At 45.0% G+C, this 15,057-nt stretch overlaps 1 protein-coding gene across 1 annotated transcript; it reads right to left on the bottom strand.

The window, feature by feature from the left end:
- Nucleotides 1–3,703: 3,703 nt before the first annotated feature.
- LOC105895422 (DNA damage-inducible transcript 4-like protein) lies at nt 3,704–5,747 on the bottom strand. The gene is made up of 3 exons (XM_012822056.3): nt 5,635–5,747; nt 5,102–5,221; nt 3,704–4,284 (listed from the first exon to the last, which is right to left on the bottom strand). The coding sequence occupies exons 2-3, from the start codon at nt 5,190–5,192 to the stop codon at nt 3,761–3,763; spliced, it is 615 nt and encodes a 204-aa protein (XP_012677510.1). The 5' UTR covers nt 5,193–5,221; nt 5,635–5,747; the 3' UTR covers nt 3,704–3,760.
- Nucleotides 5,748–15,057: the final 9,310 nt, after the last annotated feature.

Here is a 15,057-nt window from a genome sequence, read left to right as displayed (position 1 = left end):
CCAGCAATCATCATTGCATATCTGTATATGACAAAAATAACAAAGAAAATAAGAAATTATTAATTTAATTGAATCGTTTTTAATAGTTTCTATAGTGTATGTAAGATAAGCATACAGTATAATTTTGTTGTAGATTGCTACTGACGATTCCCCCTAAAAATGATGAAAACCATGACAGAGACAGGTTTGCCATTTTGAGGGAATATATTGCATAAGGTATCCTGAGCAGCCCCTAAAAGTTAGGCTTGATCACTGTCGCAGTAATCTAGCTTTTTTCTAACACAGCACAGGTACACTCAATTAAAGCCATTAGCAAATGAATAAAATACACCTTTTTCAACCACAAATAAGAGATACATAACAGCGACTTCACGCAGAGGCTCTGGCCTAGGGGCCCCCTGAGCTCATGGGCCCCTGGGCCTGGGCCCGGTAGGCCCGTTCATTAATCCATCCCTGGTTTTAATAAACCATTGTGTTAGTATGCAATTCGTCAATTGATGCAATCTCAGTTTTGTTCTGTAGTTACAGTAACAGTAACATTGACTGTGCTTCTCTCTTCCCCTTGACTCTCAGGTCAAAGGTTAACACCTTTAAGAAACACACCCAGGCACTTCGAAGGGGCAGACATAGTGAGCGAGGACCCTCTCCTGCCTCAGGAACCAGAGTTTGGTGAGATTAGGAACGCTTACTCAAAGGCTATCATGAACTGATTAAAAAGGAACAGATGAGCCATTAAAAAAACAACAAAGAAAAGAAAAAAAGAAAGAAAGAAAGAAAGAAAGAGAGAAAGAGAGAAAAAATCCTCTCCTACTCCTCCACCGCCTCTCCTCTCTGAGCCATCTGGAGCCTCTTCAACCCACACTGTTGTTCGCAGTGAATTATGCTATAAATAAAAGGCTATAAAATCGTTGTGTATCCTCTCCAGGCGGCCGGGGGTGCTGCCAGGGGTTTAGCGTGGCTTGGCTCGAGCGCTGAACGGCATTAAACTTCCTCGAAGCAGCACGGCAAGACAAGACAAGACGCCGGCCCTGTGGCTGAATCTCGTCTGGAAACGCTCCAAATATTTTTTTCTGGGTTTAATGGGGTTTAATCTCTGACATTTTTCTTCACCTGCAGTAGCTTTCGTGACTGATGGATGAGTGTGTGTGTGTGTGTGTCTGTGTGTGTGTGTGTGTGTGTGTGTGTGTGTGTGTGTGTGTGTGTGTGTGTGTGTGTGTGTGTGTGTGTGTGTGTGTGTGTGTGTGTGTGTGTGTGTGTGTGTCATATATCTACTGTGGCTATACATGGTCCACCATTCACTCCGGCGACACAAACACTATCAGGCACAAAGATCAACACATTTAAAATATATGCATTAAGTTACCACTTCAGTTAAAGTTACTACTTTTACTGGTAGGATTCTCCAGGACTCGTTTATTGATCTCAACCAGCTGACTAATCAAAAGTGACAGCTCCTGCTCATTATCTCTCACTCAGTCAATCAGTCAATCTGTCAATCAATCAATGTCAGCTGTAATTGCCTATAGCGCCCACCGACTAGCACATAATTAAAATCGTTGTTCTGAAAGGTTAGATTGTGTATGTTTTTTTATTTTTTTTAAAAAAGTAATGTGTGTTATGTTGTCATTTATGTGAATTGCTGCTGCATCGCTGAAATTTGCCCTTGGGGATAGATAAAGTACTTTATCTATTTGTCTTGGTCATGTTGATACTTCACAGCACTTTCGCCTCATGTCTCATCACATGTTAGAGTTGTCACCCATCTTTAAACGGTGGAAATATCACCAAAAATAAATGGGTGATCGTGTTAAAACAGGGAAGGCCAAATAGCAGTCTCACTTCAAACAGAAGCAATGTAACAGCACTACAAAATAGGACACTTATTTGGGCAGGACAGCAATACTGAGTGGTAGCATTAAGAGGGTGGTAGTAATTTAAGAAGCTAATCCCAGTGCATAACCCAATAGCTAGAGCACCAGCTCCTAAACTCCAGCTCATCTTCTTGCCTGTCTGCCGTTGTGACAACCCAGTTATTGAAACAGCTGAAACCCAGTTAGCCCCCCTAAAATGGCCGCTGTTCAGTCCAATAGAACAGGATTGAAACTGGGCTGTCGGTAGAATTACTTCCGCGAAGCTGATCGTCTAGCTTGCCATCCATCACCCTACCGACAAGGGCCTCTGCCCCTGCCGGGCGAGCAGAGATATACCAGACAAACGGTGCAGGGCATTGCAGTTCGTCATGTGATCCAACACGTGGGGCTCAGGCTCCTGGTTAAGGGCAAACAGGGACCCCTTATAGACTGGGAAGAATGCCAGACAGTTAACCCGACAGGGGGACAGACTGTCACAAACAACTACTTGACCTAGATAACTTCATGAAAACTTGGGTTTCTGAGGAGACCAGTCCATTCAAGCAGCATTCACAATCTGCAAGTTCACTCTTTAGATTGTTCGGTGCAAAGCAGAGCCTAGGTCTTGCTCATAAGAATGCAATTGATGTTTCATAATGGGCGCAAATGTGAAGGGTGGTGTTGGGTTCATAGCTTAAGACAAAATCGCTGGCCTGGTGAAAATGTAAGTGTTGCAGGCAAGTCAGCCTGCAGACATGACTAGATTTGGACTTTTCTATACCATTTCTATAAACACAAGCCAACAAAAGTAGATCATGGTTGAAAAATAGATTTTTATTGTCAAATAGACAAGGATTGACTTCCTTTAACAGGAATTTCTCAAAAAAGAAAAAAAATGGCACTGCAACCGATAACTGTCTAGAAAGGCAATAACAGGTGCATTTAAATCAGGGGAGAAAAACAGTGTAGCAATCTCCCTATTAACATATGGAAGATGTATTTGTATAAAAAAAAAATAAATAAAAAAAAAACACCACTACAGCTCTTAAATCATGAGGCACATTCTAAATTCTCAACCTTGGAGCAGCATGTTGATCTTGAGCAGTACAGCATCCCATTTCCTGTAGAACCAGGCCTTTGGCCGACGTGACTGGACAATCAACGCACATTCAGTCTACCTACATGGACCCCATTAAATAAGCAGTTCCTCGCCCCCCCCCCCCCCCCCCCCCCCCCCATTCAAAACACAAGGACATATCAGCCAAAATAAAAACACAATGGCTGTATCTTAAGGTGGCCATCTCCATAAACCAATCTCATTGCTCACCAGGTCTGCACCAGTCTATGTGGAGTCATAAAAATATATTTAACTTTTTCATTGCCAATTGAAGTGTATACAAAATGTCTAAAAACATTTGATAGGAAATGTTTAATCAAATCCTTGTATGCAACTAAAGCATAATTAGTTTCAAAATTGAAATGGTGTTAAAATCCTGGTTGGTACCGAGCAATCTGGTTACATTTTTTGTACAAAATGGAGTCCTATATTCTCACCACCTTGCCTACAGATCTTACACATTGCACTAAATACACAGCCATTTCCAAATGCCCTGTGAATGTATTAAGTAGTAGCATCGATATGGCACGTCCCATGCACACTTCCCACATACACCCACAACAGATGCACATCTTGAACAAAACAATATATAAATATAAAAAGCCTAGAAAAGAATTAGCCACTCACTGCGAGTGACTTACATTCAGGTACTGAAGTGTAGAAGTGCATTGTACCCTTGAACCCTCTATGAGAAATCTCAAACTTTGCCATTCCAGTTAAACCCCCCCCCCCCCCCCCCACCCCACCCCCTGACCCAACCCAAGTGTTCAGCCCGGATCCAGTCCGAGCGCGCTCAGTTCTCCTCCACCACGGTACCTGCCGGGGAGGAGGAGTACAGCTTCTTCTTGATGAGGCGGAAGCCGGGGCTGAGCTTCAGCGCGTGCCGGAAGCCCGGGGCGAAGCAGGCGCCGATGAGGAAGAAGTCCCTGAGGCTGGGCCAGGCGTTGCCGTCCTGCTTGAAGACCAGCGTCAGTTCGAAGGTGGGCACCACGCTGGAGTCGCAAACGATGCGCTCCAGCCGCTTGCAGCCACGCTCCGCCTCCAGGTGGATGTGCAGCACGCAGCCGCGCAGGCCGCAGGGCTCGCCTGACGCCAGGCGCAGCACGTCGCGGGCGATGCGCCGCGTTAGCGTCTCGGGGACCAGCACCTCGGCGCAGTGCAGCGTGCTCTTCTTGGCGCGGGACAGGCAGCCCTCCAGGAGCTTGGCCAGCTGCTGGCACGTGCGGTTCTCCTCGCGCAGAGACTCCGCGACGCCGCCGACGCCAATGTCCATTCCTACCGGGGGCTCGGCCAGGCAACGCTCCCAGAAGTCCAGCTCTGAGGGGGAGGAGAGGATAGAGGAGAGGAGGAGGCGGCAAGTAGGAGGATGAGGTAATACAGAGGAGAAGATAAACAGAAGGGGTGGGAAGAGAGTTGGTAAACAGGAGGAGAGGGGGATGAGAGAAGAAAAGGAGTGAAGGTGGAGGAAGAGAGAATAGCATAGAGAGTAGGGATGAGCAGTTGCAGGAGGACCGAAAGGGAAGGACAGACAGATGGGAGGGAGAGGAGGAGCAGAGAGAGGAAAGTGACAAAGGTTAACACCAGTGACCTGAAAACCTGCAGACACACCTATGACTAAAAATGAAGGCTGTAAAAAAAAAAAAATCAAAAAATAATAAAAATAAACAAAATGCACTGCACGCAGCACCAGGGATGTCTAACTACACCACACAACCTGTATTTCAGTCTCAGTCCTTAGAAACGGATTAGAGAAACAAGGTAACTGCTATTCCTGTAACACCTTTGAATAAAAGATCAATTTAAAAGATCAAAAACTTAAATTAATTTCCCAATCAACTCCTGATAGATTAATTTAAAAAGATCCAATGTCTGCTATTGGGCAAATTGGCTATTCTGGCCCCCCTTTCGAGAATCCAAAACCATAGGACTGCGCACAGACAGAGGAGCTGAATGTGGATGACTTCATCTTTTGGCCCTCCCCTCCCCTGGCTGGTGAGCAGCGGCTCTGCACCACTGCCGGCCGGGTAAACAACCACTAGCTGCATAATAATCATTTGGAAGAGTCCAGCTCAGTCCGCGATTCAGCAGGTACAGAGAAAAACATGCAGCGAGCACAAAGGCAGGATAATCTTACCATCTTCAATGTAGCTCTGGTCGTAACGACGATCGAACACCTCGGATATGCACTCCGAGTTCTTGTTCTTGAGCGTGCTTGTTGCAACCATGGTTATAAGTCGTTGGTTTTGATAAAGTGCTACGGATATAGAAAAAAAAACGCAACCTTAGAAAACAGTCAGTTGACACAAAACACTTCATATCCTATAAGTTAAGATACTGAAGAACATTCTTGTTGCCATTAAGCCAGATATCTATAGTTGCAAGAAACACAAAGTAGGTTAACTGCCGAATCATTTATAACGTCTCTGGCCATCCAAAACATTTCTTAGACAAAACATAAGACCTAACTCGATTACCATTTCACCAGGGAAAAGACATTAGCTTGAAGAACACAAGAAACGATTGCCTAGTTGCAGAACCAAATGAAATCCTTGTCATTCTAGCTGGCTATCTAACTAGCTTGAAGTAAGTTTCAACGGAGTTAGCAACATTCGTTTGCTTAACAACGCCATTTTCAAAGAGATCGCTCCGATAAAAAATCAAACTTACCTTAATAAATTATATTCGAGTAAAATAATTTAATTTCACATTGATATCAGTTAAATAATTCCCCCCACACTCACAACTTCCCCAGGCACACTCACAGTCAACCACTATCACACGTCTGAAACAACAGAAGCTGCTTCGTCTGGTCTTTATAGTCTCCCAGAGCACAGCTGACGGCTGCGCAACAGCCAATCAGAGCGCGTTTAACATTCTGGAAATTACTAATTTTGCCAGGCAACTGGTTCGCGCGCTGCCATGGCGCGCTGTGTGGCTGGTTCAAGGATTATGATTGGCCATAGAGGAAACATAACCAGCCAATTAAAGGCTGGACACTAGCTGTTGCCATCCATTCATTTTTCCTCTCAAGCAGTGATTAAAAAATATGTCTTCGTAGGATGCCATCTCTATTTTCCACACAATTTTTAAACTAGGCTACTGTCCTATTTTTGAACTATTATCATATGATGAGTAGTGGCTTGAACTTAATTCGACAAATATTTGCAAAAATTGCAGTGACCATACACCAGAAATCTTCTTCAAAATAAACTGGTATTCCAGATTGTGAGACTGTGAAACAGAATTGGTCAGCCCAGCCAACACAGTCTCCACAAACATTTAACTGATTTTACTTTGAATCAATTACCCTAGTTGATGCACAAGGGATTTTTCAAGTCAGTCATTTTAGGATTCACATCATCGTGACATGAAGTTGGGGGATTGTGAGCATTAATTGTCACAACAAACATGTGCCAGTGGGCTGGCTGTGCTATTAATAGCCTACTGTAAAAGCTTTGCATTCTCAACAGGTAGTTTGTTACCAAAGCTTGGCCCGTGCCAGGAAACAAAGATGCTGGTAGGCTACTTTTTATTTGCATTTTTTTTTCTCCAAATCAGTTGTTTCACTATCTGTAGTATTTTACAATAAACTAGCTGTGTCTGTACGTGTATGTGTGACTGTGTGTGTATGTGTGTGTGTGGTAGCCTACCTAGAATGATTGACGCTGTATATAGTGTGTGACTTCAATGGTGCAGTAAAACTACATGAAATACTGACAACAACAAAAATATGGTTGGCATGGCAATCTGTTTATAGTTTCATTCTCAAAGCAAAAAATGCCAAACAGGCAGACACAGACAGGGGCTCTCCTCTCTTTACAGAACTACAGAACACAAATACATCTTTACATAACACTACATGACATTTGCTTGCTGAAATGCTTCAGGCGCAAACCAATTGCAACACGGTAAGATCAAATTTCCAACGGACCAACAGACCGGAGAACTTCAACTTGGACCTTTACACAATAAACAGCCATTTAAAAACCTCCAAGCTGGACTAATTAACTGGACACAGAATATGAACTGGAGTTCAGTCAGCACTGGGGTGATGAGATGCAAATAGACCAAATGTGGGATATGCTACCAACACAAGAGGTAACCTTAAACTTTGATATAAGGAACATTTGTATTCTGCCTTTTGGCGTGTAAACACCTACACTTCTCTAGTCCTCTAGTCCATTCCATAGCACATCAGTTAGCCAATAGATGACAAAGGCTACAGCGTTTGCTGTGACATAAATGACGAGCACAGTGCTGTTTGTCATCTCAAAGGCACACAATGTATCTTTATCGATCCATCATGCATTGGCCATTACGGGCCTATCAAAGGCAACTGTCCTTAAGCAAAGCATGTGGCCATGATGTAGCCTGGTAGCTTTTACCTTATCTGCAAAGTTAATTTTTGTGACGTAGCAGAGGAGTTCACTGGCCCCAATGTCTGCGATGTTTGATTGACGGCCATCACAGCTTCTTGACCACCCTCATTGCTCTTTGCTCAGCCACTGGATGAAAGCCAGGCTATTAGAAAAAGCTTGGTTATGTTGCACTTGTATGAGCCAGGCTGCTGCTTTTGGCGCAGCGCTAGGAGATAGAGCAGAAACTATGCCGCAACGGCATAAGCGGCACATGTGCCAGGTGGGTAAAAGAACACATCCATGTGGTTTTATTTCTGACAATTATAAAACAAAATGACCAATTTAAATGCAGGGCTTTATCTCTGTGTGGGATGTGGGAAGAAGGGTCAACATGCTGTGTGTGTGGTGTGGGGTGTGTGTGTGTGTGTGTGTGTGTGGGTGTGTCTGTGTTTGGTGTGTGTGTGGTGTGTGGTGTGTGTGTGTGTGGTGTGTGTGGTGCAAAGTGGGACACCTGGTCACCCTAGTCAGCACCTGGCAACTCAACAGAATATTGTAGCATCTATGGGTTCTTCTGAAGTGACGAGTTGGCAACGTTGCTTCTGATTTGGCCAGAAGCCGGCAGAACACCTACACAATGGGGGAAATGGAAGGCAGGGCAGACTTCCCAGTGATGATGACACTGGTGGTGGACAGATGACAAATTAACACACTGAACTCATAAAGGACTTAACCGGTATAGCACACAGACAAGATGATAACAGTAATACACGCTAGCATCAGACACAAAATGATAGCAGTAATACACGCTAACATCAGACACAAAATGATAGCAGTAATACACGTTAACATCAGATACAGAAGGGGAGCACAACTAATACAGGCCTCAGTTGGGGTAGCACACAGATGAATTGGTTACAGTAATTCACGCTAACATCAGACACAAGATGGTAACAGTAACTCACGCTAACATCAGACACAAATTTCTAACAGTAATACGCGCTCACATCACACAACACAAAAGGGCCACCAGCGGCATTATCGTTAAATAGAACATTTACAAATTAATAGAACAATCAGTCTCTTGCTCTCACGGCATGCTGGGAGCTAGTCACAGTCTCTCATGTCTCTCATCTCTCTCATGCCCTCAGCATGCCCAAACTTTCGCTACCCCAACATGCAACAATATGGAATGGCGCATGATAAGTGTTTGGCAGTACTGCAAATTTCAGAGAAGGGCAGTTCTCTACTCTGTTTTTCTCTCTGTGTTTTTCCCCTTCCTCTCTGCTCCCCCCCCCCCCCCCCCCATTCACCACACACACCCACCCACCAAGCAATCTGAAGCTGAGTTTATGACCCTCCCCTCCCCTCCCCTCCCTGTGGTTGAGTGTGTGTCCCTCCCTCCCCTCCCCTCTGTGCGGCTGTGATGCTTCGGTCAGGCCAGCCCTGCTCCAGGTCACATGGACCGAACAAGATCCTCCTAAGAAAACAGAGTCACGCGCAGCCTGTCGCCAAGCGCTGCTGCTACTCCTCTCTGTCCTGCTCTCTATCTCTCTCTCTCTCCCTCTCTCTCTCTCTCTCTCTCAGTCCTGCTCTCTATCTCTCTCACTCCCTCTCTCTCTCTCTCTGTCCTGCTCTCTCTCTCTCTCTCTCGCTTCCTCTCTCTCTCTCTCTGTCCTGCTCTCTCTCTCTCTCTCTCTCGCTCCCTCTCTCTCACTCTATCTCTGTCCTGCTCTCTTTCTCGCTCCCTCTCTATCTCTCTCTCTGTATGAGGAGCAGCTGACAGAGTTTTCTGACAGCAGTGGAAAACTCAATAAGACATGCTGTGGCTTGCCCTCTGTGAGTCACAGACTCTTGATTCCTTTAAATCTGAACTTAAACCTTTCTTAAATCTCCCTCCCTCCCACCATCGTGTGTGGTGTATTATGTATTGCTCATTTTCTCTCCTGTTGTTGTCATTATTTTCCATCAGGTGGAATAATGATAATCATTATTGTTCTATAATCACTATAATCATTTGTAACTTGTAGCCGATACACACATTGAACCATAGTTTGTCAGATAACTGTTTAACATATTTCCTATGGAGAGTTCCTTGTAAGATTACAGCACCATTCTAAGGATGAAGTTTCAGCCTGCAGGAACCACATGATTCAATTCACATTTAGTGTTCACAGTTTGATTAAAGGCGCTCCAGGGAACCATCCTCCAGATAACGACATGTAACTGGGTGCAGGCTTCAGGCCCAGTGATGTTGTGAAAAGGCTTGAGCATTATCAAAGTACATATTCTGTGACCAATTACCTTACAGTTAAAAGTCCCATGCCTGGGCGAGTGAGTCGAGGTATATTAAGTCTATAATGATGTGGGATTAGCATTAAGCCCACAAATTAAAATACACATTCAAATATAAATTTAAATATACATTAAAATAGAGTGCAATAGTGACTAAGGTCCAGCTGGCTCAAATCAGTCAGATCCACTTCTCCTGCCCTATGTTACAGCGGAGCCTGGGGACTCCTTGAGTATTTCCTGTGTTATTTGATCAAGGTTGTGATTGGGCAGGGGACGGATCTCATCCACTGATCCACGGTGCAAATGTGTCAATCTTTGTCAATCACTTGCCGTAGGACCGTGTGTTCGCACAATCCCACCACTTGTGGACGGAGTTTTTTTGTCGATTTAGTGCATACATGTGGCCCTTTGTCTCACTAGGGTTACACATAGAACAATCTCAAGTTTTCAGGAAGTGTCTTCACCTTGAATGTGAAAATCATGCTCGTGGTGGCGCAAACACACACACACACACACACAGACACACACACACACACAAACAGGAAGTGTGTCGTTCAAGCGCCTAACATATGCATGCCACACTGCAAAAGGCAATCCAGGGGTCAAAGGTCAAATGCTAAGCCCAGTGACCTGGTGACCCGCGGGCTTGCAGAGGGCGGTTTGAACTCCCTGAACTGGCCCGGGATGCCACTGACAGTGGGTGGCTTGACCAAACACTTTGCACGGCTTCGGCTCGGCATCACCATTATTGCTCACCTAGAATGTTGCTTAAAGTAACACTATGCAACAATTTGACACTTTTTGAGGTATGGTTTCATAGGCAACTAATTTTGGTACCATCCTCAAATTCATTTTGATAGCATATAGTCATGTGAAAGACAGATAAACATAAATAGCCATCCAGGATATGCCCTATGTAGTTCTGTATACCGGGCTGGCATATCCTGCAAAAATGGAAGAAAAGCTGTCACAGCATGACATTGCCAGCTATACTGCCAAGACACCAGTTAGTGTGTTGGCAAGCTTCTATCAGTGTCAACTGGGCTGTTGGTGGTGTTTGCAAGGTTTTTGCTTGCCTTTTAGGTAGTTAGCTTGCTAGTTTTGAGAACTCCTTATTGCTGCTTTAATGCTAAGGGTTAGGCCCTGGGCACTGTATATAATGGCGCTATATCAATACAATTGAACTGGATTGAATTGAAGGAACCTGAATAGCTGTGCGGCTCTGTGTTGTTAGTGTGAGTGGAATCCTTTGTTTTTGCAGTGTTTGTCCAGGGACAGGTCCTTACAGAGAGGGCATTAAGAACACACATAAACCAGGAACTGCACAAATAGATGTTTTTCTCTGAAAAGCTGGCAGATATTATGACACAAACACCTCTCCCACACACACACACATGTGAACCCCCCCTCCCCTTATGCATCCACACACACAGACACGCACACAAAGAAGCACATGACACACTGACCAGCTTTAGGCCATGTGTTGTGTTTAGAGTCAAGGAGTCACATTCCCTGCATGACACCTACAGCAGGGGATTAAGGCCTATGGGTTTCTCAGGGTGTGACGCTGTGACATCACCTTGGGTCCCATGATGCAATAGTCTTCTACAGCAGGGGATTAAGGCCTATGGATTCCTCAGGGTGTGACGCTGTGACATCACCTTGGGTCCCATGATGCAATAGTCTTCTACAGCAGGAGATTAAGGCCTATGGATTCCTCAGGGTGTGACGCTGTGACATAACCCTGGGTCCCATGATGCAATAGTCTTCTGCCCTCTCTTCTTTTGATGTAGGAGAATATCAACTGTACTGGTCCGTTCTGGCATAAAAGATAATTGGCACCTAATCTGACAGTCTTTTAATAGCTTGTGTGTGTGTGTGTGTGTGTGTCTGTGTCTCTGTGTGTGTGCGTGTGTTTTCACTTTGTTCGTCATCACTGCTGATGTGTTGAGGACAATAAGTGCTGACAACCACTCAAGGGAAATTGCTGTCCATTCACTGGGTTGTTAGTGTGTGTGTGTGTGTGTGTGTGTGTGTGTGTGTTTGGTGTGTCAGGCACCCAGACAAAGGTTTGGAGTGGAGCTTTTTTCCCCTCGGCATTTCAGACAGAAAGAAGCTGCATCATCGGCGCAGCCTAAAATAGGCAGCCAAGGCCGCAATCAGAAAAAGACACACACTCAGGATAACTGTGCCAGTGTGTGTCGTGATGAGTGGGTTTTCAAGGGTGTGTGAAAGAGCGTGAAAGGTGCCTGACTGAACTGACGTGTTGATCAGTGTGTGTGTGTGTGTGTGTGTGTGTGTGTGTGTGTGTGTTTGTGTGTGTGTGTGTGTGTTAGTAAGTATGTGGTGGTGAGTGTGGGTGACAAACCTTGACTGTGTGTGTGTTAATGGGCTTGTGCGAGCTTTAGTGTGCATATGAGAGTTTGAGTGTTTTTGCAGTTGTGTGTTCATACACTACAAATTGCTTGGTCAAAAATAACCAAAGTTGGTTTATTTTGGTGACCCAGTGCCGAGGTTTATTTTGGTAACCCAGTGCCGAGTCAGGCAGGGCTGACCCAGCGCCGGGTTGTTCTGATCCGGTTTGGATAATGGGTTCGACCCAGCATGTCATGTCATGTTTTCTACCCAACGGACGGGTAAAAATAACTACATTGTCGAGTTAACGCAACCTAAAACTGGATTGAAGAATACAACTAAAAATCTGGTTTGTCATGTGACTCTCCACTTGGGTTAAAATTATTCATTCATCAATTTTTACAATAATTTGTTAAATGAATTTGTTTTAACAAAATGATCTACCACCAGGTGAATAGGAAGATAATATGTAGCCTTCACAGTCAGATAGATTAGTCAGATAAGTCAGACAGATTTACATCTTTATTTTACATTAGCTACGTTAGCTATCAACAAAATTAGATATCAAGCCGCAGTAGTTAACTTATCAATCGCCAATTCATTATTTCAGGAAGGGCTGGCTAAAAAGAGTTGATAGTAGGTTCAAACCTTTACTTCACTACAAACTCTGCCTGTTTTCCAGCGCATGTTGGAGACTGCTGGACAGGGCGGTTGGAAGACATCAAAGCTCAAATAATGAAACGACTGGGTTAAAGTGACCCAGTCGCCGGGTAGATTATATCATATCTGAGGAGGAGAGGAGGGGCGCTGTCTTCAACCGCTAACCCAGCAGCTGGGTGACAGAGAACAACCCATCAGGAGTTAAAGTAACCCAGCAGCCTCAACCCAGCGTTTAGATTGAGAAAACAACCCAGAATTATTTAGAGTGTATGTGTGTGTGTGTGTGTGTGAGACTTCAAGTGTATATTGATGAGTGTGTGTGTGTTCATGAGTGTATGTTGGTGAGTGTGTGTTTGTAAGTGTGTGTTGGTGAGTGTGTGTTCATCAGTGTGTGTTGGTGAGTGTGTGTTTGTGAGTGTATATTGATGAGTACGTGTGTGTGTTGATGAGTGTGTGTTTGTGAGTGTGTGCTCATGAGTGTGTGTTTGTGAGCGTGTGTTTGTGAGCGTGTGTTTGTGAGCGTTTGTTTGTGAGCGTGTGTTGGTGAGTGTGTGTTTGTGAGTGTGTGTTGGTGAGTGTGTGTTTGTGAGCGTGTGTTTGTGAGCGTGTGTTGGTGAGTGTGTGTTTGTGAGTATGTGTTTGTGAGCATGTGTTAGTGAGCGTGTGTTTGTGTGTGTGTGTTGGTGAGTGTGTGTGTGAGTATGTGTTTGTGAGCGTGTGTTTGTGAGTGTGTGTTGGTGAGTGTGTGTTTGTGAGTATGTGTTTGTGAGCGTGTGTTTGTGAGTGTGTGTTGGTGAGTGTGTGTGTGTGTTGGTGAGTGTGTGTTCATCAGTGTGTGTGTGATAGAACTGGAGTGGGCTTCTATTCTCTGTGGTGTAGCTCCTACATGTTGTGATTAAAGGCCTTAAGAGCTGTGACGTGATGAAGTAGGAGAGAGAGAGAGAGTGTGGCAAGATGGAAATAGAGAGAGATGGAAAGGGAGAGGGACAGAGAGAGAGAGAGAGAGAGAGAGAGGAGGCGTCTGAGCTTTTGTCCTGCTGCTCGTCCTGGCCCGGCTCTCATTATGTGGCCGCCTGGCCAGTGGGAGAGAGAGAGAGAGAGAGAGAGAGAGAGGAGGCGTCTGAGCTTTTGTCCTGCTGCTCGTCCTGGCCCGGCTCTCATTATGTGGCCGCCTGGCCAGTGGGAGAGAGAGAGAGAGAGAGAGAGAGGCCGCCTGGCCAGTGGGCTGGAGGGTTTTGTCCTCCGCTTCTGTGTTCTTTTTTCATCCGCTAAAGAACCATGACTCATCCCTCTATCCGTGCGTCCACCAACGCACTAAATGATGGACACACACACACACACACACACACACACACACAGAGACACACACATATGCACACACTCACAGACAAACACACACACACACTCAAACACACACAGACACACACACAACACACACACTCATACACACACACACACTCATACACACACACATAGACACACGAATATGCACACACTCACAGACACACACACACACATTCAAACACTCACAGCCACACACACACAACAGCACACAGACACACACATTCAAACACACATACAAACATCCAGTAGCACACACACACAACACACAAAAGAACACACTCTTACACACACATCACACAAAAGCACACAGACACACATACACAAACATCCAGTAGCACACACACATAAACACACACACACACACACACACACACACACACACACACACACACACACACATACACACACACACACACACACACACTCATACACACACACATAGAGACACACACATATGCACACACTCACAGACACACACACAACACACAAAAGAACACACTCTTACACACACAACACACAAAAGCACACATGCACACACATACACAAACATCCAGTAGCACACACACATACATAAAGACAGCCAAATGGACATCCACATCCACACACACACACACACACACACATACAGTGATGCGTCGTAGTTCTCACATACATTAGCACATCCTGTCTCTCACATGCTCCTTCTGAGTCCCCTTATAGATATGCAGCCAATACACACACACACACACACACATCAACACGTACAGAAACACACACACACATCAACACATACAGAAAGACACACACACAAACACACTCACAGAAACAGCCATATACACTGTGCCATATGTAAACACATCCAACACAGACAGACAGACAGACAGACAGACACACACACACACACACACACACACACACACACACACACACACACACACACACACACACACACACACACACACACACACACACACACACACACACACACACGCACAGACACACACACACTGATTCATCAGCACTGATTGAACAGGCCCATTTAACCCCAGTCAGCAACCGCCATTATCCAACCAAAACTAGACGGAGCTTATGCAAGTCCGCA

This window comes from Clupea harengus, chromosome 18 (assembly GCF_900700415.2).
Source record: "Clupea harengus chromosome 18, Ch_v2.0.2, whole genome shotgun sequence".
Classification (NCBI taxonomy): Eukaryota; Metazoa; Chordata; class Actinopteri; order Clupeiformes; family Clupeidae; genus Clupea; species Clupea harengus.
This window is presented reverse-complemented; position numbering and strand designations above follow the sequence as displayed.

What these genes read in the sequence shown, in the direction of transcription:
- LOC105895422 (XM_012822056.3), bottom strand. Translation starts at nt 5,192, where the DNA reads ATGGTTGCAACAAGCACGCTCAAGAACAAGAACTCGGAGTGCATATCC. An exon ending in CCAGAGCTACATTGAAGATG is followed by an intron (nt 4,285 to 5,101) that starts GTAAGATTATCC and finishes CCTCCCCCTCAG; the next exon opens with AGCTGGACTTCTGGGAGCGT.